Here is a 26,401-nt window from a genome sequence, read left to right as displayed (position 1 = left end):
TAAAATCTTTTTTACTGTCCTGTTTTGATACCATCTCCCTGATGAATTGTCATAAGCTCTCTACTTTAATTAGTTTGTAGAGTTCTGGATGACTTGTTACTTTGCTAAGATCCTCAGCATGTGACTCTTATACTTATTGTGTTATTCCATTAGGTTTGTCTCCAGCACCATCTTATTTTTTAATGTTTTGCAATTATCACTCTGCCTCAATTAATCGGATCCTAGGTCATTCTTTCACTTGCTATTCAGCTGTTGACACTTTACTCACATCGTCTGACACTTTTGATCACCTGCAGAGACTTATTATTCAGCTTGTTGGCACTCCACTCACACCATTTGTGTGATCTTTTAATTTCTCAGCTTATAAATTCTGCACCTGTGTGCTTCCCTTCGCAGCAATCCAAAAGCTTCAAACATCCAAAAATTTCAAATAAGCCTGTTGGACTCTAACCTGGTGTTGTGTGACTTATGACCTTGTACGTAAAGACCAAGAGCATTAACATGTATCAGCAAAAGCAACAGTCCCAATACTGACCCCTGGAGAACTCCACTACAAACTGTCCTCCAGCCTCCAAAGTATCCATTGACAGTACTGACTGTTTTCTATAACTCAGTCACTTCTTTATTCACATTCCTATTGTCCCTTTTATTCCATGAGGTATACCTTTTCCCAAAAATCTACTCTGTGGCATTTTATGGAATAACTTCAGGGGTACATGCATATCAAGTCAAAAGCATTATTTATAGTCAAGTACAAAATTCCTTTTAGAAAGCTATGCTGGTTCTCCCTGAAAACCTTTTCTCCCATCACTACTGATTATATAAGTAATTCTTCCGGGAAGCTTACACCCTTCCCCCAACCCCACTCCCACCAACTGAGGTTAAACTGACATGTCTGTAAGTACTGGGCTTATCCTGACTAATGTTGTACTACCTGCAAATCTCCAAGCCTCTAGCACTGTCGTTAACTCTATGGAAGACTGAAAAGTTATGGTCAATTTCCTTTCAATTTCTGCTCTGAATTCCTGCAATACCTTTGGATGGGTTTCATCTGGTCCCAGTGCCTCATCAATTTTAGTTATTGGTTGCCTGTCAGTCACTTCCTCCTTATCAATTCTGAACCCTTCCAGCAACAGAGCATCTTCTTCCTTGGCCTGGGTTGAATCTACTTCCTTGGTAAAGACAAACACAGAATATTCATTTAACATCTCAGTCTTGCCTCTTTCCTCAATGTGTAAATCCCTGTGTTCAGTCCCAAATCAGCCTTACTTCTCCTTTCACTTCCTTTTTACAACTAATGTGCTCATCTGATTCCCATTATGTAGCATCTGAAGATTGTTACATTGGAGTAATCTTGTTTGTTTTTTTTTACTTAGCTCCATAATTCTGATGGCTCCCATCCTGCCAAAGTCACTGGTAACAACTGGACTTGTTGGGCCAAGTGGCCTGTTTCCACACTGTAGGGATTCTATGAAATTCTATGAAATGCAGACCACATTCCCTAGCTGTTTGCTCTCTCTGATGGATGTCCTGCAGTTGCTCAATGTCATCCTTGATCCTGAAATCAGGGAGGCAAGTTTAGAGTGGTCACGGAAATGCCTGCCTATTCTCCTAATAAATGCCCTCCCACAATTGCCTCTCCTGTCTTCTTCCTTCCCTCGTGTGCAGCTGATCTCTTTATAGTATCACAAATCTGGATCTGATTGCACTCTGTCGAGGAACTGATATACTCACCAGTTTCCAAAACGGAGAACTGATTGTGAGCAGACACCAAGGTAGGTGATGGCCTAGTGATATTATAGCAGGACTATTAATTCAGAAACTCAGCCAATGTTCTGGGGACAGGGGCTTGTATCATGCCATAGCAGATGGCAGCATTTGAATTCAGTAAGAAAGAAATCTGGAATTAAGAACCATGAGGAAACCATTACTGATTGTTGGATTGTTGGATAAATCCATTTAGGCCTACATGTGACTCATAACCCAAGGCAATGTCAGTGATTCTCAGCTACCTTCTAAAATGACTTACTGAATCATTCAGTTCAAGGGCAGCTATGGACAGGTGATAAATGCTGGCCAGGCAGCAATGCTCATGTCCCATAAGTGAATAAAAAAAAACAAATACCTAGTTATCTTCCTTGGATTGCTTGGCAGTTACCAATGTCTCCAGGTCCTTATGGTACGCTATCCACATAACATTCAGTTCCTGGAAATACCATAGTGAGTCCCGTCATTGTGTGAGTTCTGAAACCTAGTGATGAAGTTACCGGAACAGTCACTTTTCTGACTTGTATGATCATTCGAGGCACTAGGGGAGCCCATGACTTCCCACATATTATAGCCAAGCATTCCACTTGACCAAGCTGAGCTGCTGCATCTTAAAATTCACTCCCTTACTTTACTTTCAATTGCTTTAGTATATTGGCCTTGATTTTCCCTTATTCCTGGTGTTTCTCACTTAGATCCAAAAAAATTTGTTCTTAATTTCCTAATTTAAGCAGTAGCTGTTTCTTACCAGTAACTTTCTGAGATGTCACAATTTTGTTCTCTCACTCTCCTGTCAAACTCAGTGCTGGCTGGTTCTGGGAAAAAGTGAGGACTGCAAATGCTGGAGATCAGAATCGAGAGCGTGGTGCTGGAAAAGCCTGATGAAGGACTTATGCCCAAAACATCGATTTTCCTGCTCCTCGGGTGCTGTCTGACCTGCTGTGCATTTCCAGCACCACACTCTTCTGTCTGATTCTGAGCAACTAAATGGCTCACAGTGATGTAGGTCTTGAGACTCACCCACAATTTATAGCCTTTCACTCCAAGCTGCTCCCTCAGTGGTCTGATATCTCTCCCAGATAAGTTAGTACTGGACTCCAAGTTTTCCTTTCACCCACTTGCCATATGATGCTGACTCCTCTAGTTGCTTTCCTCACATCAATTTTTCAATCTTTCTTTGATTATGAAATGATTCCAAGCAAATGTAAAGTGGTTATATCATAAAATAAGGAAAAGAGAAAACAAACAACTAAATGGCTAGCTAGTTTACTTCAGTCATTGATAAAATGCTGAAAACTATTCGTAAGTAAATGGGAAGGGTCAGCACAAGAATTCAGCTTGCAAGGTATTCAGAAAGCAAATAGTATGTGTATCTTTATTGGAAGGAATTTAGAGCTTAAGTTTAAAGAAGTCTTTCTACAATTGTGCAGGGCTTCAGAAAGATCACACTTGTGCACCTCCATACAATTTTGGTCACCATCAGTAGAAAATGCTACACCACGTAAGAAAAAGATTACAACAAATGTTCACCAGGGTTACACAGGTTTTATGAGGAATAATTGAATAGAATATGTCTGTAGTCTCTGGAGTTTAGATTTTTGAAAGGTAATCACATCAAGCATAAGATTCTGAGAGAACTTAACAAAGTAGATGCAGAAAGGCTGACTCCCCAGACTGGAGAGTCTATAATTTATGTGATTATCTCAAGTGGTTGGCCATGACAACAGAAGAAAGCAGGAATCTCTTGATTCAAAGGTTTGCAAATGTTTGGAATTCTCTGCTCTAGAGGACAATGGATGCTCAGTAACTGAGAAGTCAAGGTTGAGATTAATACCTGGTTAGTATGTAAGGAAATCAATGCATATGGGAATCAGTTGGAAAAGTAGAATTGATGTTATGCATAGAAGAACAAGCTCAGTGGGTCACAGGGCTATTTTCTTATTTGAAATTGTAACAGTACATCTTCTCTTCTGTGTAGCACTGCACTAATGGGGACATGATACAATGGTATAGCCTAAAGAATCATTTTTTGCTTTGCCTGAAAGCAGTAGCTTTCTCCTATTGTGGCTGGGATGGTGGTCTGCCTCAGCGGAAGCAACTTCTGTCCTGGTCTTCGAGTAAAAAATGAGGTCTGCAGATGCTGGAGATCACAGCTGCAAATGTGTTGCTGGTCAAAGCACAGCAGGTTACCCTAACCTGCTGTGCTTTGACCAGCAACACATCTGTCCTGGTCTTGCCAAGCAGGAAATCCCTTGTTCTGGAGTTTGTTTGGTCTGTTTGACTTGGGACATGGCATCTCAATACAATTTGATAAACCAAGTGTGGTAAGACACACTGACAGCAGAAAGGTGAAAGCTAAGCACCGCCAGTGAGGTCCAGGTCATTAATCCTGAATCAACAAAAGATTGGCACTTTAAAAAAATTCTGATGGACATGAGGACACGATACAATTGGCAAAGCAGGCTTGCCAACTCTGCTGACAGGCCCAACATTTTCTGGCTGGATAGCCTGGCATGGTGTGTAAGACGTGCCCGACTAATTACTGCAAATAATGACGTCAGCTCCAATGAATTACCACCAGAATCCATCTTAAAGAATATCATGGTTTATGTTATGATCACTTTTATCAGATGATTCTTTAACAAGAGGTCTTTATTTAATGTTGACTTGTCTAATATAATACATATTACCAAGTCTAATATAACTTGTTCCTTAATAGATTTCAGTATGTATTCGAGGAGACATTCCTGATGAAGGGCTTATGCCCGAAACGTCAAATTTCCTATTCCTTGGATGCTGCCTGACCTGCTGCGCTTTTCCAGCAACACATTTTCAGTTCAGTATGTCTTGTCATTCTAAGACAATGATCTTTGAGAATGGGCACACCTATTGCCCAAATTCTCCAGTTAGTTATTTAATTATCCACAACCATTTACAACTGGATGTGACAGGAATGCAGAGATTAAATCTGATCTTTTGGTGTTGTTATCTCTGTCTATTACAGACTGATTCTTCTGTTCAGCTTGCAAATACTCCCATACTACAGTTTCAGGAAGTTGAATGCTTATATTTAGTTATGCCCAATTCCTGGCATGCCTTACTGCATTCTTCATTGTCAACCGCATACAAATCTCAATGCCATCTCCTGAGTTTTGCACATTGTCCACTGAGAATTGCATTGCAAATGCCTGAACATATTTCGTACATCAACAGGTGACTTCTTTCTGGTAACATCTTACACAACAAAGTTGGAGGGAGCAGGAAATTTGTAATTACATGTTGTGCTCACCAATGAATATGGGGCCTGACAACTGTTGAATGAGAGCACCAGAGCACATGTCTCTGATAACTGTGCTGGAATTTAAAGAGCTACAAATGCTGTTAGGCATCAGCACCTCACTACTTGACATTGCTCATGTCCCTAGTGCACTGATCACTCAATCTTCCATTCTTTACCATCCTACCATGGGCAGTGAGCTGGATCACAATGCAGCAGGCCCAGTGCCTGGCTCTGAAATGATGGTTGGCAACTCCACCAGGAAAAGCAGACACTGCTCAACAGGCAGGAGAGCATGAGGATGTCTCAAAATGGTTCTGCCCTCATCTGCCTGGACGGAACTGACAAAACTAAAGTAATAATAGGGCCATCGAGGGAGGTGAAGTCTCAGACTTGGTAGTGACCTTTCACCAAAGACCTGTCAATTCAATATTCAGCCTCTGGTTTTAATGGCCCTTTTTCTGCTTCTGAAAGGTCACCTCAGTTGAGCTGGTAGCCTCCACACTCAGCTGGAGATGCTCCAATGTTGGCAATGTATCTGAGTGTGACTACAACTCCCCTAAGGTTGCCCATCTACACAGAATGGAGAAAGTGAGGACTGCAGATGCTGGAGATCAGAGCTGAAAATGTATTGCTGGAAAAGCGCAGGTCAGGCAGCATCCAAGGAGCAGGTGAAGACTCCTGAAGATTCCTGAAGAAGCAGATTCCTGAAGAAGGGCTCATGCCCAAAACGTCGATTCTCCTGCTCTTTAGATGCTGCCTGACCTGCTGTGCTTTTCCAGCAACACATTTTCAGCATCTATACAGAACGGGCAGATTTTAGTCTTTCACTGGGAGGAATGCAATGGGAAGCTGTCCTGGCATAGCTGCCCTTCCTCTGCCATTTCCTCATCATAACTAATTCCATCTCAACAAATCTGGGGAAATTCAGACCAAAAAAAAGCAGTGTCCGGATTCTGCACCACCCAATTTCTACTGAGCAGTGTCTATTGGCAGCTTACTGCCCTTGAGAGAAAACAAAACACAGTAATATTTGGAAACAAACATACTGGTCCTCCATTTTGAAAAAAATGCGTACAAGATGAATTTGACCAGTATGTCTTATTCACCAGTATTACTTGTTTTTCCTTCTGGGTGTTTAGAAGTCAAGAGCAGCATTTAGAATATTTTCTGTGACTGATGAAACCAAGGAACAGGAGAAAGGCGAGATGTGATCTTCTGCATCTATCTAGAAACTGGATCAAAATGGCCTCTTTGTTACTGTAAAACTCACTTGAATTAAAATTACTTCATGTACAATATGGTAGTACTAAATTCATTCTTGTTTTGAGTTAATCTTCAGTGTTGAGTATACGATGAATTTTAGCTTTAATGATGCATGAGCTTCGAGTCCTGAGAGTGACCTTGGAGAGAAGCAGCTGTGGACACTGAAAAAGCTAATGTTGCACAATTATGTTATGTGCACACAAGATAACTTTTAGCAACTTCAAATAACTATTGGGTAAGGCAATCTAAGCAGGAAAGTGCTGAAACAGCTTCAAAGATGATACTGTCTTCAAATAGTGAAGAGGCAAATGAAAAAAATAAAGAGGAATTTAGTACAATCATTAATTGACCGTATTTACAGAGAGAAATATATGGACATGGATATTGTAATTTTAGTAACAGTATCAGTATTCGTTATTATTACACCTCTGAAACTGACAACAACTTCTGGTATTCACACATGCGCAGTTAATTGTGCAAGTCATGTAGTTGCTACCAATGATTTCCTACCCCTCTGCAGGGTGTGCTGTTAAGTATTTGCTGATGGAAATCATCTAGAAATTACTGACAAGTGCAACCACTTTTGACAATAACTGTTCCCGGTTTGTCCAAATCCTGGAACAAGTTAGAAAGTTCAGACAGGCTAGACCTGTCTCCACTGGAGCTTAGAAAACTAAGAGATGAAGTGATTGGTCTTGAAGGGTGTTATCAGGATGCATGTTGAGAGGATGGTTTCTCTTAGAGGGGAATCTAAAACCCAGGGCCTCTGTTTAAAATAAGGGATCAGCCAGTTAAAACTGATGAGGAAAATTTCTTTCTCATAGTGGGATATGAGAGTTTGGAACTCTCTTCCTCAAAAGCCAAGAGTAGCAGATTCTTTGAACATTTTGAAGACAAAGGGCAGCATGGTGGCTCAGTGGTTAGCACAGCTGCCTCACAGCAGCAGGGACCCAGGCTTAATTCCAGCCTCAGGTGACTGTGCGGAATTTATACATTCTCCCTGTGTGGGTTTTCTCCCATAATCTAAAAGATATGCAGGTTGGATGGATTGGGTATGCTAAATTGCCCCATAGTGTTCAATGATGTACAGGTTTGGGGGTTGGCCATGGGAAATGTGGGGTTATAGGGCTAGGTCTGGGTGGGATGCTCTTTGGAGGAGGAGTGCATACTTGATGGGTCAAAGGCCTCTTTCTGCATTCTAGGGATTTATTGATTCTAGGTAACTAGATCTCAATAAACAATGGGGTAAAAGGTTATCTTTTTGGGAGTAGGAAGGCGTGGAGTAATCAGATTAGTAATTATCTTACTGAATGGTTGAGCAAGCTCAAGGAGACAAGGAACCTACTCCTGCTCCTAATTTATGTGTTCGTACATTCCTGGGACTTTGTTATAAAAAGTATAATGGGGTTTAAGTGATGTTAAGTTATGCTTTCTGCTGACAAGCCTTTATCCACCCAAAACTCCAATATTACATTTGTGGAGGGTCAAATTTCTCCATTGTGATAAAAAGATTCCAAATATTCTCAATTTTTAAAAAATGTACTTCTGATGTTTCAGCTTCCAGCCTAATTCCAAGTGTACACCTCGATTTTTATTCTATGTCAAACAATTACCTAAACTGAAAGATAGTCAAAGCAGCAATTTTCATTTCCAGATTTGTTGTCTTCAGTCTTGACTATTTAGCCAGCTTAAAGACGTCCCTCTTGTTAAATGCCTGAAAAGCCCGAAAATGTTGGTGCCAAGGTAAAAGTAACATTAAATAAAGTGAAGTCCACACTGCAGAGATTACTAGAGCCTTGTATTTAGTCGTGATTGTTGAAAGTGGTGCATTCCATTTCTAACACACATGAGACACCACAATATTGCAAGCTACAACTGGGAATTTTATATATGAATAAAAAGTACCTGTGAGAACTCATTTCCTATTTTGCCCTATCTAGTTGATCAATGTGAGGGATGAAAACACTCTTTGACTTTGTACTTAGCTAATTGTCAACTATTCCCAGAGCAGCTATGGTATAAAATTGATTAATCTGCACCAGCCATGCTAACGGAGCAATATAGGATCATTTACCCATAATATGGCTCTCTTGGATTTTGTAATGACTCCCATTTTATTCTCATTCAACCTCAAGCCAAACAAATCTCAAAGAGCAGTACCCACTGCATAAATGTGGCATTTTCAATATCCTCACTGTGAAAAGCTTTCTGAATGTGATTGTTCACTGATGCTTAAGCGAGGTCCACACTACCAGGATGTGATACAAGATGTGCATTTAACATCCAGCACAAATCAAAATAGATAGTAAATCACAGCAGGAGCGACTAGCATGAAGCACTCAAAAGTGTTTGACTCTTTACTGAGCAAATAGATTGTGTAGTTACAAGCTGTTACCTCAAAACTGAAGGCTGCAGATACTGTAACTTTAAGCAACAGTTGATAAGATGGAAATTAATAAGACTGATATGAACAGTTAACACATTTGAATTAAATTATTCCCTTCACAATCTAAACTGCAGTCCTGATCCTGCCTTTGGGCTGTCAATTCTAATTTGTATACATACATTCCAAGCTTAAATTTGCCAGACTTGCTGCATTCATTACCTTCAATACTTTTTAATATTGTTAGGAGTTTGCAAACATTGTAAGATCACAATATGATCCTTATGTTGTTAAATATGACTAAGGATAATGATTAGATTCCCTACAGTATGGAAACAGGCCATTCAGCCCAACACGGCCACACCCACCTTCTGAAGAGTAACCCACCCAGACCCGTTCCTCTACATTTACCCCTGCCTAATGCATCGAACACAATGGGCAATTTAGCATGGCCAATTTACCTGACCTGCACATCTTTGGACTGTGTGAGGAAACCAGAGCACCCGGAGGAAACCCATGCAGACACGGGGAGAATGTGCAAACTCCACACAGTCGCCCGAGGTTGGAAATGAACCCGAGTCCTTGGCGCTGTGAGGTAGCAGTGCAATAAACCGCTGGCAGGTTAAAAAAAAATCAATAGAATTGCATTGCATTTTATTTTCCTGGAGTTGGTTATGCAGACACCAGAAATTGATACCCCACCCTTAACAGTTTATTTTCAATCAGTATTCACTACAATTTAAATATATTCAGTACTAAGGAAAAGAAAATCCACGCACTGCAAATTAATATGACATCCCCTTGTTTAATTAATAATTAATAGCTTATGATGTAGAAATCACCTGAACACAATTAATCTTCTGTTGAATGCAAAAACGTAAATGTCTACTGAAGTCAACAAACTTCCACTTACCTGTTTGTGTGCATGGTCATAAGAATTTATGTGGTTGTCAAACTCCTGATGCTTGTGGTACTGCTTGTCACATAATTCGCAGTAGAAATTGGCTTTCAGGTCCTCAAGGGCCTTTGCTATGGCCTTCTCTTTTCCAGCATAATCCTGTATGGATAAAATTAATATCTCAGTATATCATTTTCAAACAGTATGTTAGTGGAACAAGGTACACCAAGCAAAACGTTGTTTCTGTAGCAACTGTTCTCAATTGCACACAATTGTGGAATAAAGCCAAATAAGACAATGGTGTCTGTCATCAATTTTCAGCTTTAGAAAGTCTTTCAATGAGCTAAAAGCTGGTGATCGAATGTAGATAATCTCAGGTGAGAATAAAGCCCCTATGAATCAATGGATAACAGTACAATATCCTGTAATGCAATACATTTTAGTGTGTCTTCACATATAGAGAACAGAAAGCTATTAGGTATACATTATAGTTCACCACTTGGGAAAGTGTCAATAATTTAAAAATGAGGAAGACAGAAATCATTCAGAAGAACAGATGAGCCTTAAGAAAGCTGCTTTGAGAATTTCTGGTGGGAGATAAAATGGGAGTTGGTGAATTTATCTCCTATTTATCTCCTACCCTTCCATCATTCCTAAAAATCTAAACTAAAACAGTATCAGCAGCTAAGCTTACATATGTTTTGATTGATGGTGACAAATTCAATTCAGACCGTTAATGTTATTTTTTCCCCTCACTTGATTTGTTATATATTTGGTGCATCTCGGAATTTCTGATGAACTGTGTGCACGCAATCAATATTATTGAAGTTTAGCTAATAACATTAACTGAGGAGGCTTGGCAGATTTTGGGAGGACATAGAGGTTAGCAGTCAACAAATCAGTGCAGAAGGAGTTTAGTATTAGGAAATGTGAAGTAACACATCTTGGGGAATAAAATCAGTGATGGAAGTGTGGATTAACCTAATAACAGAAACTGCTGGAAAAGCAAGTCTGGCAGCATAGGTGGAGAGAAAGCAGAGTTAACATTTTAGGTTTGATGCTTTTGTTTCTGATTTCCCGCATCTCCAGTTCATTGGCTTTTTTGAATTAACTTAATGGAATGTTATGATTTGTTTATCCAGCTGTGGAGTGAATACTTTTGTACAGAAAGTTGCTGAAGACAACAAATAAGTCTTTTTTTCACTAACGGGGGCATTTATATATTGGTGCTCTGAATCTCACCAGAAATCGGCCAAGTGTCATTTTTGACAAATTCATGGAGGGTTTCTCTCTGCGCGTCCTGGTCGGTTTTCTCATGTTATCAGCCCAAACTCATCTTATTCACTATGCCACATGTGCCAGTGGTACCTTGCTCATAGTATTCTCACACTCACTGCAGGCAGAAGCATTCGGCACAAGTGGGACATCTTGGAACTCTTGGCACTAGCATCATCTCTGAAACTCAACAGTACACACACAGTCAACTGCTGGCAGCCTGCAGCTGCCCTCGTGGTTCATTTTTCTTGCCTGAGGCACACCAGAAAGTGAGTAATTGGAACATGCTTTGTTAATGGGGACTGGAGGTCTTGGTGGATGGGTAGGGGTTTGGGATGCCTACATGCTGTCACCACCCACGTGAATGCCCTGAGATGCTGATTACTGGTGGAGGACTGGAAGCATGCTAGAGTCGTCAAGCTTGTCACCAGCTATGTCACCAGGCAGGAGAATAGGAAACTGTAATAATGAGAAGAGATGATGTAAGGGTGAGGATATTATTGCATGCTAATACACACACACAAGCTTCTCAGCACTCACAAGTGAGAATGTAGTCTCAATACTTAGCTGGAAATGGAAATTTTGATCTTGACAGAGGAAAGCTAATCACTGTTGATCGCACATGATCCTCCTAACTTTGTCACCATCGCGTTCCTTTTACTAATCAAACTTTAGGCAGTGAGGCCCAGTTCAAATGTAAGAAGGAAAAGCTGAAAATCATATATCACCAGGTTATAGTCCAACAGGTTTAATTGGAAGCACTAGCTTTCGGAGCATCGCTCCTTCATCAGATGGTTGTCACAACCACCTGAAGGAGCACCGTTACGAAAGCTAGTGCTTCCAATTAAATCTGTTGGACTATAACCTGGCGTTGTGTGGTTTTTAACTTTGTACACCCCAGTCCAACACCGGCATCTCCAAATCAGCAATAAGCTGGATTCCGTAAGGAACATCGTTCCCAACTGCTGAGGTAAAACATCAGGGGTGAGCCCACATACCAAACTCACAGCTGTCTCTCAGCTGTTCGATATGGAAACTGTGTTAATTGCTATAAAAGAAGACTTCTGCCCTTTATCAGAAAGGAATGCCACCTTAAAGAATTGTCAGCTGATCAGATGTATCCCCAAAGTCAACAGTGACCGCTGCTCGGATTATGGTCAGTCTTGATGCAGAGGTTGAAGGGCAGGGCTAGTACTTGTAGGATCCACTGAAGGGGGGAGATAAGTCGGGGAACGGTGGCTTTGGAGAGCCCTGGGAGGACCATAAGGTGGAAGTGCTATCTTAGTGGGAGTTCATTTAACAAGCAAAGAGGAACAAAAGAAGCCCTCTTCCTTGCCCACCACCAGCCTATGAACCTAAAGCTGCAGGCTAGTTGCTTAGTGTGGCCTCCTTTACTGAGGGTGTAATATTGGTGACGGTGGTGAATGAGGTCTGTAAGTGCCCATTACATTCAAACAGATGTGGGGCAATACAGACGGTGGTCAGATTACCATCAGATTTTATGATCCCCACCTTCACATATACTAGCAGGAGAGAGCAAAATGCATCCCAATTTGTCACTGAAAATCAATCATAGCTTGCTGGAGTTGTAGAAGTTGCATGCCTCACCTCATTAATATTAATGACAAAGGAGGTGATATATGTTTAGAGACACAAGACAATATTTACTGAGTACTTGTTGTTTCCTAAGGAGGAGAAATCTGAAGAAGCCATGACAGCAGTGGCAATACATAGGGTGAAACTTGAGAGAGAGGACTGGTTATACTTGGGGGTAAATTAGCCACATGATCTGAATGACATGTATCTGAGGTTGCTGATGGAAATGAAGGCAGAGGGAACAAACAAGGACTTCCAATAATCTTCCAATCTATCATTTACAGAGGAACCTCGATTATCCGAATATCGATTATCCAAATTTCAGGTTATCCGAAGAAGATTTCAAGGTCCCACAAAAATATTACATCAAACAGGTAAGTGTTTTTAATTTAACTGTACTGAAGAACATGTGAAAACACTGGCAAAAACAAAGAAACATAAGCAGCTCAAGCATCAGCAACTGAATATTTTATAAGTAAGAGTTGCTACACAGTCCTTTACAAAAGTAAGTGTTTTACATTACAGGATGGGTATTTCCATCACTTTAATAGAACATAGAACATAGAAGGATACAGCGCAGTACAGGCCCTTCGGCCCTCGATGTTGCGCCGACCGAATCCTACCTAACCTATACTAGCCCAATAACTTCCAAATGCCTATCCAATGCCCGCTTAAATGAACATAAAGAAGGAGAGTTCACCACTGATCCGGGCAGGGCATTCCATGAACTCACAACCCGCTGTGTGAAGAATCTACCCCTAACATCTGTCCTATACCTACCACCCCTTAATTTAAAGCTATGTCCCCTAGTAACACCTGACTCCATTAGCGGTAAAAGATTCTTAGTATCTACCCTATCTAAACCCCTAATCATCTTATACACTTCTATCAGATCTCCCCTAAACCTTCTCTTCTCCAATGAGAACAGCCCCAAGTGCCTCAGCCTTTCCTCATAAGATTTTCCTACCATTCCAGGCAACATCCTGGTAAACCTCCTCTGCACTCGTTCTAAAGCTTCCACATCCTTCCTATAGTATGGCGACCAAAACTGCACACAATAAACCGGGATGTTCATAAAAAAAAATGGCTGAGAACGTAAATGCATGTGTGAGGCGGTGTTCTGTCTTTCTATCATGACACTGCATTCCTGGAAAGTGACTAACACTGCTTTGTTCATAGAAGCTGTTTAAGACTTTGTTTAATGCTGTCTTCACCACTCCTTGCCAAATGGTAACTCCTGCTGCATTTTTAAAAAAGTCTTCTTGTGTTATCATTGCTTTATTTTGTTCATCATGTGAAATCTGTGTCCTCGTGCACTCAATATATTAAAATTATAGATTTAAATAAATTCTCTGGTAGAGCACAGCTTTAGATCACCATGACTTCCCTGTTTAAGGTAAAATTAATTATCCGAATAATCAATTATCTGACTGAAACGGTGCCCCCCTATCTGGTTTGGATAATTAAGGTTCCTCTGTACACAGGGGACATAAGCACACAAGAATGAAGACCAGACATAGGCCATTTGGCCTCTCAAGCTTGCATTGCTATTTGACAATATCGTGCTGATTGGTTTGTGCTTTTGACTTTCCTATTTCCTGTCTGTTCTCCATAATCCTCGACTCCGTTTTTGTTCAAAAATCTAACTAACTTAGCCTTGAATGCACTCATTGGTCCAACCACTACTACTTTCTCCAGATAATTCTACAGACTGAAATTCCTCTCAGAAAACAAAAATCCCCTCTCAGTCTTAAATGGGAGGTCCCTAACTTTTAAATTTGTCCCTCTAGTTCTAATAGGACCACAGAAAAGTTACAGTAGAGAAAGAGGCCATTCAGCCCATGTGCCTGAGCAAGCGAGCTATCTGTTCTAATTCCATTAACCAACAACTGGTTAATGGTCTGTAGGTTATGACATTTCAGGTACAGATAGAGGATCATTTTAACTGAGTTCAGAACTCCCATCTCCACTAACGAACCGGACAGTGAAATGCAGATCCTACCACTATATTGATGAAAATATCTTTCCACATGTCCCCTCTAATCCACCTGCCAACCAGTTTAAATCTATGCCTTCTGGTATTGAACTGTCTTCCTTGTCCACTGTATCCATGTTCTTCATTATTTTGTACACTTCAATTAAATCACCCCTCGGCCTCCTCTGTCCTCAAGTAAAATGACCCTAGCCAATCCAATCGTTCTTATACCTGAAAATTTCAAGTCTTGGCAACAGTTTTGTAAATCGCCTCTGTATTTTCTCCAGAGAACTGTTGTCTTTCCTGTAATGTGGTGGCCAAAACTGTCCACAAAACCACAGGTTTGCCTAGCTGATTTCTCACTTAGTTTCAGCATTATATCCCTTCTCTTGTATTCAGTACTTCATCCCACGAAGAAAAGTATCTTGTAGCCTTCTTTACCAACTTATCAGCCTATCCAGCCACCTTGAGGGACCTGTAGACATGCACTTCACTTCCTCTGTCTTTCACCTATAAGACAAAATATCCTCTCAGTATCAACTTTGTTAAAGCCCCTCATGATCTCACCTATTTCAATTACATCATCTCTCATTCTTTTGAAATGGGTCTACACCTAGCCTGCTCAATTGTTCTTCATAAAACAATACATTCGTATAAGGAATCAATTGAGTAAACTTTCTCTGCACTGCACTGAATGCAAATATACTCTTAGAAGAGACTAAAGCTGTGCACGGGACTCCAGATACAGCCTCACAAAGGCTGAGTACAGCTGCAGTGAATCATCATTATTTTCCTACTCAATTTTGCTTGTAATTAACATCAGCATTCCATTTGCCTCCTTAATCACTTGCTGTATCTGCAAACTAACTTTTTGGGACTCAGAAACCAGGTCACCTAGATCTCTTCATATCATAGAGGTTGGCGGTATCTCGGTCCAGTCAAATAATATGCTGATTTTCTACTCTTGCTGCCAAAATGGCAACGTTCACAATTTCCCCACATTAAACTGTCGTTGACAATGTTTTTGTCCACTCATTTAATCTGTTGAAATCCCTTTCAGGACTTTTGATAATTTACTTCTCTACATATGTTTGTGTCATCAGCAAATTTAGCTACCATAATTTAGATCCTTCATCCAAGCTATTGATATAGTTTCGTTGAGGCCCAAGTACTGCTCCTTGTTACACTCCATGAACTTACCAACTTGAAATTCACACTTTTACATCTACTCTGTGCTTTCTGTTAGCTTACCATTCCTCTCTCTGTGATCAATGCTACTCCCTAAAAAATGAGCTCTTACTTTGTGTTGTAATCTTTGATGTGGCCACTTATTGAATGCTTTTTGATTATTCAAATACACCGTGTTTAAACGTATCTCTTATTCCACCTTGCTTGTTAATTTACCAAAGAAATCTGATAAAGTCATCAATATAACATCCCTTTCACAAAACTCTGCAGGATCTCTTTATGAGTTTTTTTTTAAATGTCTTGATTTCACTTCCTTAATAAACTAATGGATTCCAGTAATATCTCCATGACAGATGTTAAACTAACTGGCCTATAGTCCCAAGCTTTCTGTCTTCCTCCTTTCTTCGACATATTTAGAATCATACAGTTATATTTGTGACAGGGGCCTTTAGAAAATGCTGTGAATTTTGGAAGATCATAAATAATACATCTATATCTTTGCAGTAACTATCTTGAATACCTGATGTTGCAGGCTATCATGTCCAGGGGATTGTTAACTTTTAGTTTTTAAAGTTTTCCCTGATGACTGTTATTGTTTTAATTGTCTTCCTTCCTTTTATCTGTTGAGTTTCAAGTATTCTTGGAGGTATTCAATCATGAAGATAAATGTAAAATACTTATTCAACACAAATGTCATTTCCTTGTTTAATTTTTAATTGCCATTATTAATTTATGCATTTAGAGGTTCCAAATGATTGGAGTGTAGCAAAACTAATATTCTTTTGAAGAACGGACAGCACAAGCAATTTAAGGCCAGTTAGCTAAACTTCAATAGTGGGTAATGTTTTTAAAACAATAATCAAGGAGAAATTCTACAGGAAATTGGGGATATTTCAGTTGGTCAAGAGAACCTGGCACAAATTTGTAAAAGATAAACCAAGCTTGACTAACCTAAATGAATTCTCTGATGATATAACAGGGACTTTGACTACGTAAATCCAATGGATGTTGCCCATATCAGTTTTAAGGAAGTATTCAACAAAGTACCATACAGAAGCTAACTAACTAAATTGAAACTCTTGGAATAGGAGAGTCAGTGCTAAGTGGATAAAAAGAATGTCTTCAGGACAGAAAATAATAAGTTGTGGTAAATGGTTATAGTAGAGAAAGGTGTTCCTTAAGGTTCAGTGCTGTACCACTGCTCATTTTGTATATTTTTAAATGATTTAGGAGGGGATATAGTGGCTGGCATCTCTCCTTTAAACCAGAAGTCCAAGGTTCAAATCCCCCTCCTGAAGTTGAGGTGAAGGAAATTTGTTTAATAAAACCAGCAAACATAGAGTCACAGAGTCATAGAAGCAGCCCCTTTGGTCCAACCAGTCCATGCTGAACATAATCCCAAACTAAACTAGTCCCACCTGCCTGTTCCTGGTCCATATCCCTCCAAACCTTTCCTATTCATGTGTCTATCCAAATGTCTTTTAAGCACTGTAATTGTTCTCAGATCCATTACTTTCTCATAAAGTTCATTCCACATGCGAACCACCCTCTGTGTAAAACATTTGTCCCTCATGTCTTTTTAAAATTTCTCTCCTCTCACCTTAAAAATATGCCCTTTAGTCTTGAAATTCCCCATCCTAGGAAAAAGACAATTAACTCTATCTATACCTCTCATCATGTTGTAAAGTTCAATCAGATAGCCTCTCAACCTCCTTCAGTCATGATCAATGTGTAAATCCTTTAAACATATGCCAATAGTAGATGGCAACAGTGCAAAAGATTTGTGGTCAGTCATATGACGGAGTGCAATCAGATCTTCTACCATCAGCCTCCATGATGCCAGTCTACAACATGCATGTAAAAGTGCCCTCACCCCTTCCTTTCCCTTCCAACAAAATGGGAAAGGTAGGGTCCCCTGATCCTCATTTTCCACACCACGAACCTCTGTATCTAAAGGAACATAAGCCACTACTTATGCCAACTCCAGTGGGATGCCATCATCTGACACATATTCCCCTCCCCTCCCTAGTTAAAATTCCACAGGGACCTTCTATCAGGGACATGCGTAGTCCACTTCTTCTCCATTACATCCCCAAGCACTATTCCCATGCAACCGTAGAAGGTGCAATACTTGCCCACATACCTCTTGCCTCCACACTACCCAAGGCCCCAGACACACCTTCCAGATAAAGCAGCAATTCACCTGCACTTCATTCAATCTAACCTACCATATTCACTGCTCAGTTAAAGCAAACTGGAAGAATATCACCTCATCTGGCAACCTTCAGGACTGGATTTTAATTTAGATAAATGTGAAATGCTGCATTTTGGAAAGGCAAATCAGGGCAGGACTTATACACGAAATGGTAAGGCCCTGGAGTGTTGCCAAACAAAGAGACTATGGAGTACAGGTTCATAGCTCCTTGAAAGTAAAGTTGCATGTAGACAGGATAATGAAGGATGTGTTTGGTATGCCTGCCTTTATTGATCCAAACCTTAAACTGACCATTGATTGAGACAAACTGCCCATCGTTTTGGGCAACATTGATCATAACACCATACAACCGTGTCATGGCAACCACTGCAAGATGTGTCAGAGCGTCGACATGGATACCACCATTACAAGTGGGGACACCACCCACCATGTACATAGCAGGTACTCATGTGACTTGGCCAACATTATCTACCTCATACGCTGCAGCAAGGATGCCCTGAAGCATGGTAATTTGGCAAGATTAAGCAGACGCTACGACAACTGATGAATGGACACCGTGCTACAATTGCCAGACAGGGATGCTCCCTCCTAGTCAGGGAACACTTCAGCAGTTCAGGACATTCGGCCTCATATTTTCAGGTGACTGTCCTTCAAATTGCACTTCAGGATACGCAACAATGCAGAGTCATCGAGCAGAGGCTGATAGCCAAGTTCGGTACCCATGAGGACAGCCCCAATCAGGATCTTGGGTTCATGTCACACTACAGGTGACCCCACTAGATCACATTCACACAGATGCTCTCTCATACACACGCTATCTCTCAGACATACACACACACAATCACATTTTGCACACATGCGCGCGCACACACTTTCTCCCTCTCTCTCTCTCTCTCTCTCTCTCACACACACACACACACACACATACACAAAATTGCTCGCTCTCTCTCCCTCACACGCACACATATAAGTCTATGTGGTGAATTTATAATTGTTAATTTGTATTTGCCAATACATTCTATTTTGTTCAAAAAGCACACTAACTGCAGGCAGTCAGACCATGTGACATTTTATAAATTCCTACTTTGGAAATAAAACCAGTCTGACTTAAGGTTGGAATACAGACAGACTGTAACCTCACAGCTTTAATGCATTGTCTGAACCGAGACGTCATTTTTTTTTTACATCAGTTGTATGGCATTTTGATCTTTTACAATAAATTCTGTGTCCTATGATCCTGTCCCCCAGCTATCTGATGAAGGAGCAGTGCTCCAACAGCTTGTACTTCCAAATAAACCTTTTGGACCATAGTCTGGTGTCATCTGATTTTCAACTTTGTTCAACACTGGCACCTCCACATTTCTTTCCTTGTCTATTACCAATTCCAGGTCCTGAGCACTAAGAGTTAGGAGGTCATGTTACAATTGGACAGGACATTGGTTAGGTCACTTTTGTAATACTGTGTTCAATTCTGGTCCGTGCTATAGGAAAGATGTTGTGAAGCTTGAAAGGATGTAGAAAAGATTTACAAGGGAGTTGCCGGGTTGGAGAGTTTGAGCTATAATGAGAGGTTTAATAAGTTGAGGCTTTTTACCCTGGACCATCAGAGGTTGAGGAGAGACCTTATAGAGGTTTATAAAATCATGAGGGACATGAATAGGATGATTAGCCAAGGGTTGTTTCCCAGGGTAGAGGAGTCCAAAACTAGAGGGCATAGATTTAAGGTGAGAAAGGGAGAGATTTAAAAGGGACCTAAGGAACAATGTTTTTCATGCAGAGGGTGATGCATGTATGGAATAAGCTGTCAGAGAAGGTGGTGGGGTTTGGTACAATTCCAACATTTAAAAGGCATCTGGATGTGTGATGAATAGAAATGGTTTGCAGGGATATGGACCAAATGCTGGCAAATCAGACTAAATTAATTTACCATATCTGGTTGGCATGGATGAATTGAACCAAATGGTTCTTTTCTGTGTTATACATCCCTATGACTCTTTGACTCAACATCAAGGTTAACAATTTTAAAACAAGAACATCTCTTTCCTTGTCTATTACCAATCCCAGGTCCTGTCATGTAATGGGTTACTTTCAGTACTGCCCACTAATTGTCAACTACGCATTGTCCCATCATCACCTATCTAGCTTCTCTTTTCTACATTACTATCAATCTGTTTGTCTGCCATCATCAGTGTATATACATCTTTTCCTAACTGCTTCTAGTTCTGAAGAAGGGTCACTAGATTTGAAATGTCAATTTGATCTTCTCCCCACAGATGCTGACAGACTAAGTTTCTCCAGCAAGTTCTGCTTTTGTATGTAAAAGTGTACATACCAAATGGCTGGGGGTGGGCAGGGGTTGCTGGTGATGGTGTAGCTGGTCTGCTGAGATGGCTGAAATAAATTCTGGACCTGTTGACTTGCCCTATGTGGTAGAGGGGTCCTGGTGCTATGGTTCAGAACTGCCTTCAGACAGAGAAAACAAGAAGAAAAAGAAAAGTGGTTTGGATTTCTGAATACAGTTATTTATGTTTTCATGTATCTGCTGCCTTTCTCTTTCAAGATGGTGGTGATCAAGGTTTTTAAAAGTGCCATCTTAGGAGCGTTGGTGAAATTCTGCAGTTCATCTTCAAATGGAACAAACTGCTGTTACAGAGTATCAGTTGTGAATGTGACACCAACCAAGTAGACAGTGGATGGGGTCAAGCTTCTTGCCAGAGCTGCACTCATTCAGACATGTGGGGAAAACTTCATCACATTCCTGATCTGTGCTTTATGGATGGAGTCAGGAGGTGAGTTACCTGCCATAGAATTCCTCGACTCTAAACTGTTTTTTGTAGTCACAGTATATTTATGGTTAGTCCACTGCAGTTTGTGGTCAATGGTAAGCCCCAGGATATTGTCAATGGGGATTTCACCAATGGTAATTCCAATGAATGTCAAGGAATAATGGTTAGATTCTGTCTTGTTGGAGATGGTTAACTGGTATTTATGTGATAAGAATGTTACTTGCCACTTATCAGCCCAGCCCTGGGTATTATGCAGGCCTTCATATATTTTGAGATGGACTACTTCACTACCTGAGGAGTGTTGAATGGTGCTGGACATTCTCTAATCATCAATGTACACCCCCACTTGTGACTCTATGATGTAGGGAAGGTCATCAGTGAAGCAACTCTCAATAATTGGGCTTAGAATGCTCCTACAGGGATGTCCTAAAATTGAGTTGACTGAACCCCAACAACTAGAACTATTTTTCTTTATGCCTGGCATAAGTCCAACCAGCAAAGATTTCCTCCTCTGCCCCCCTCCCTCCCCCTACAATTCCAATTGACATCAGTTTCGCTAGGGCTCCTTAAAGCCACATTTGGTCCAATGCAATCATGATGTCAAGAGCTGTCGCTCTCATCTATCTCCAGAGTTCAGCTCTTTTGTCAATGTTTGAACCAAGGATGTAATGAGGTTAGGAGCTGAGTAGCCCTAGTGGAACTCACCGTGAGTCAGTATGCAGATCATTAATAAGCAAGCGCTACTTGATAGTACTCTTGATGATCCCTCCCACCAATTCACTGATAATCGTGTGTAGACCTTTAGGATAGGTATGTGACAGTGTTGTAATTGTATTGAATGAGCTTGGCTGGAGTACAGTAAATCCTGGAGCACCAGCCAATATTGGCTGGCATGTTGTCAGTGTACATTGTTGTTGCAGCATCCAGCGCTTGCAACCATTTCTTGATATCACATTGAGCAAATTGAATTGGCTGAAGGTTGGCAACTGTGATTCTGGAGACCTCTGGAGGAAGCCAAGATGGATCATGCACTTGGTGCTTCTGGCCAAAGGTTGTTGCAAATGTTTCAGCACTGTTGTTTGCACTGATTTGCTCAGCTCCCCAGACTGTTGAGGGTGGGGATACTTGTGAAGCCTCATCTTTTAGTGAATTGTTTAAAAAGCTATCACCATTCAGGACTGGATGTGACAGGACTGTAGAGCTTACATCAGATCCATTGTTTGTGGAATCACTTAGTTCTGCCTATCGATTGCTACTTATGCTATTTGGCATGCAAGTAGTCCTGTGCAGTAGCTTCACCAGGTTAACATTGGAATAATTGGGGTTATTCTTTTTGAAGTAAAGGAGATTGAGGGAAAATTTGGTAAAAGTATGACAGACCTAGATACAGCAGACAAGGAGGAAACTGTTCCAGGTGATAGTACAAGGAATGGAGAACACAGATTTAAGATTTGGGTGAAATTTGCAAGGAAATGTGAAGAGGAACTGTAATGAATTGAAACTCGGCATCAATGAGGGTGGTGAAAGCAAAAATGATAAATGATTTGAAAAGGTAAGTAGATGGGCACTTGACGACAATAAACCTGCAAGGCTGCATATTGCAAATGGGGGTGTGATACAGACTGGAGTACTCCCCAGGGAGACAACATGAACTCAATGGGCTGAAAAGCCGGCACTGTGCTGCTCATGACTCCATGACTTGAAAAGGAGTACATTTAAGAAGCATGAATATTACCATATATCAGCATTACAACACTTATACAAAATAAAAGTAAATAGCTGCTGTCATGGTTATAAGCTCAGTAATGCAATTCCTTATTGTGTCATAAATCAGTCAATTTGGGATCAGTGAAACTAAATGGTTAAGGCGGAACTTATTTCCACTCAGTTCTGCCTGTTACTTTCTCTTATGACAGCGTCTGATGGAGAAATAGTGGAAATTTCCATTCCTGAAACCCATCCCCCTCAAATAACATTTCAGAAAAGTGCCTTTTTTGAATCCTGAAGTCTCCCTTAAAATCCAGCAGTTGTACTATGTCACCTGTAAGACCAATGTAAATTCATCCCCACAAAATCACACAAGGCCATGTGCAGGATTGAGTGGTATTGACTTTGTATTCTTTGAGGCTTTAAGAAAGCTGACAATTGTGACTTTTTTTTAATATGGCAAAGAGTTGCAAATTCTGCCTGTCACTCTGCTACTGGTATGACAGTGCTTCCAGAATTTTGAGCCTATTAACATGAATTGGATGCATGTGCAAAACTAGTTGTATGAATTCTATTAATCACATCTTTTATGATAAGCTCAGTATATCATGTAAAATGTGTAAATATACTAAAGCAAAATATCAGTCAAGAAAACATTAAACAATATATTAAAGAAAGGAAATACACTGTAACATGTCAAAACTTTAAATGGAGTATAAGAACAAAGAAGCTGTAATATCAGTAAATATAGCTGTAAACAGACTATCAGAATCCTTATTTTTGTTTCCACTGCTTAGCATTCAAAAACTAAAAAAGTAATATTACTTATCTGACCTTTTAGTCAGGCTGCAGTAGTGGCTACTCTGTTCTGAGAAGGACATAGAGACAGAGGAAAAGATACAGCATAGATTCACTAGACTGTTTCCCGAGATAAGGATCACAGTTAAAGAAATAGAGTTTATAGATTCAAGGAGTGAAATTGGTCTTCACTGACATTGTAAAACAGATTATAGTGAATTGGTAGCTACGCTTGAATGTTAAAACAAATCAGTCATGGTGAAGGCCAATTTCAGATCTTTCTCATTAGAACTGAGAAATTTCAGGACTAACCTTATAAAGGGTTTCAAGATAATAAAGGGTATGAATATTTTTGCAATTTATATACACTTATTACTTTGACAGTCATATCCAAGGTCACTATCATGGTTAAGACTGAAATACCCATGCTTTCAGGAATATCATGTGAGTGTTGAGATGCATGATATCTTAAGACATTGGCTCAAGGTATTCTGAGGAGTGTCAAGCACAGTCAGATTCATATGTTTTTTTCATTTAGTACTGAGCTCCATATTTCTAGCCAGGAATTCCAATCCCAGTACCTTCAGTCATGTGCAGTTATGCTGACATCAACACAGCTCCATACATAGTGCAGGATAAACAAGGAAAGTCAAATCGCATCCCTCTTGCGGCAATCAGTGCGCTGCATTCAGAGATTCAGATGTCCAGCTGTTCAGCCTCATATTTCACACCTCCTGTGAAATGTTAAGTAAGTAATATGTAAGGTGTGTGTGCAGAGATGATGGCAGTTAGGTAGGCTGCCAGGCTGCCAAGTGGTTAGGGTACCAGTAAATTGTGTACCAGGTGAATCAAGCCCAGGTGTCAGGTGGGTAGGGCACCAGGTAAGTGATGTAATACGTTGGTAGGCTGGCAGTGGTGGATACATCAAGACCACTGATAGTGAGGACAGGAGATGTTGGGGTTGATGGTGGAGAGGGAGAATGTTGGGGAATGGAAATACTGGGCTGGTAGTGGATGATGGGCATACTTACGGACCGAGCCAGCTTGGTGGCAGGTAAGTGGGTGTCAGAACCAGAAGATGAGAGAGCTGACAGCAAGAGGAGGGTTATGGGGGACAGCTAGTGTAGTCGAGACCATTGCATGGTGGTAACCAGGAGGAGGTGGCGGGGTTTAGATAAGTATCGAATCTTGGGGAGGGGACTGATGTTGGGACTGGTTATGCATGGAATGTCTGGTCCTCAGGGTAGTGTAATACAACAGATGACCAATGACATCAATGTGGAGGTCTGAACCATTTTTGATATCAGGTATAATTTCAATAATGGACTGGATTTTGCTGTTGCAACAACACCAAAACTTCAAATATTCACTGTCATTACTGACATTAGGTTGTAGTATCTGCACAAAGTCTACATCTAAACGTGGAAAGCATGAAACTGCTATCAGAGACAGGATGCACTATTTTCAATTGTGACCAATGAAATTATCACAGAGATTCATGTATTACCTTAAACGTGGCCTAATTAAACACGATTTGTGCATTAAACAGGACATTAAATGTTACACTTTATCTGAGGAGATGAAGGGATCCAGTATTGCTGCAATTTATTATTTGTGTATACTTATTGTAGCCAGGATTCAGCAAAAAGGAGTTTAATAAAATGGAAGAAAGTTAAACAAAAGACTTGAGCAATTGAAATTTCTGGTTTTTTTCAACTTCTTTTTACAATGACAGGATTAATTTTTTATCATATTTGATGTAATATATGTCCTGGGACTCTTATGGTGGAAGGTTGCAAATATTCAAACAGAAAATTGCCTTTTTCACTGATGGACCCAATATTGTCTATTTTACACATAATAGCAGCTCAATGAATGGAAGAACAAAGAGGCAGGATCCAAAAAGTTGATCAGGAGAAAATTCTCCTCTACTCAGAAAATGCATTGATTATCTTTTGGGATGATATTGGAGGAGATGTGAATGAGGCGACTATACTTCAGTTAACAGTTACTCAGCTGCTCCTGTGATATATTAAAGGAGGATATTTGGCCACATTCAAAACGCTTTCCTGTTTATCAATGGTGATGAAAGTAACTATAGCAATCAATCTTTGTGTCAATGGATCATTTCAGTCAATACAGATAATACATACAGCATCAACCAAAGGGCTACAAGATCCTGTTTTCACTTGATGATAGATGCCACACTTCATACACCTTCTCAGTTTATCAATTTTAAAATGTTTCCTGCACAGCAATGGGAGAGGCTTATTATATTCCCCAAGATCGCTGGCATCTATGAAACACATATTAACTCGAAAGCTCCTTGTCTCATTGGTGTATCATTCCATTCACAGATAAGAAGTGATTTAATTAATTGTCCTACTGGTACCCCAATTCTGCATCCTAAATACCAACAGGGAAAGATTCAAAGTGGAAGTGTTTATGATTAAATTGTTCTCTGGGACTCAGACTGATACGATGCCCTTAACAGAATGTGTCAAGGCTTTGGATGAATGTTGGGAACAAGAGCTATCTGCTAAAGCTGTGGAACACAATACCTTATCCCCAAGGTAAGTTGCAATCTTAGATGCAACAAGTGGTGAAGAGGACAATTACAAGGTGGAAGTCACAATCTGAGGTTACAAGGGAATTTCCCACCAGTGCTATGTATTGGTATCACCATCCAGCCTGCGGGTTAATTGCAGTTCACTCCTTGCTTGCTGTTGCAGAGTTACTTGAATTACTGCGTCACTGGAGTCATAAAAAGAAAGAAATTAGCAGAGCTGTATCATGATATGCTGAGGTCCTAAGCTGTGTCAAGCCTAGGAGGTCCCATAGCATTACTGAAACTGGTGCATTATTCTTACAGAAAAGAAAATGAAAACAGAAAGACCAAAGCTTTATACCTGCATATACCCATAGGTGAAAGCATAGCATGAAAAGTAATAATCTAACTAAAACATGTATCTTGTTACAAACCTATTTTCATTATCAAATACTTCCTAATGAAAATACTTTATGATATCTTAATTACCATGTATAAAAATATTTAATCTATAGTAATCCAAGAGAAATTGCATACAGCAGTATAATCCACATAAAAGTTTAATGATTTTCTTCTGTGATTTTTGGGTGGCAAAGTCATTGGTATTATTCTCAACTAATAAGCTAAGAAGGTGATCACTTTATATGCACTTCATATTTATTGCAAACAACTTTTTTGCATCTTTGTTGTCCACAGATCATTTTTGATGTTTTCAGCTGCAA

At 40.2% G+C, this 26,401-nt stretch overlaps 1 protein-coding gene across 1 annotated transcript in view; it reads right to left on the bottom strand.

Moving 5' to 3' along the window:
* The window catches only part of LOC132816207 (G patch domain-containing protein 8), a 527,012-nt gene that overhangs the window by 63,150 nt on the left and 437,461 nt on the right, over positions 1–26,401 (bottom strand). Inside the window, exon 2 of the mRNA XM_060825701.1 lies at positions 9,607–9,750. Coding sequence (XP_060681684.1) covers positions 9,607–9,750 — 144 coding nt within the window. The remainder of the gene's footprint in view (positions 1–9,606; positions 9,751–26,401) is intronic.

This window comes from Hemiscyllium ocellatum, chromosome 5 (assembly GCF_020745735.1).
Source record: "Hemiscyllium ocellatum isolate sHemOce1 chromosome 5, sHemOce1.pat.X.cur, whole genome shotgun sequence".
Lineage (NCBI taxonomy): Eukaryota > Metazoa > Chordata > Chondrichthyes > Orectolobiformes > Hemiscylliidae > Hemiscyllium > Hemiscyllium ocellatum.
The sequence above is the reverse complement of the archived record's forward strand: the minus strand, read 5'-3'. Positions and strand labels throughout refer to the sequence as shown.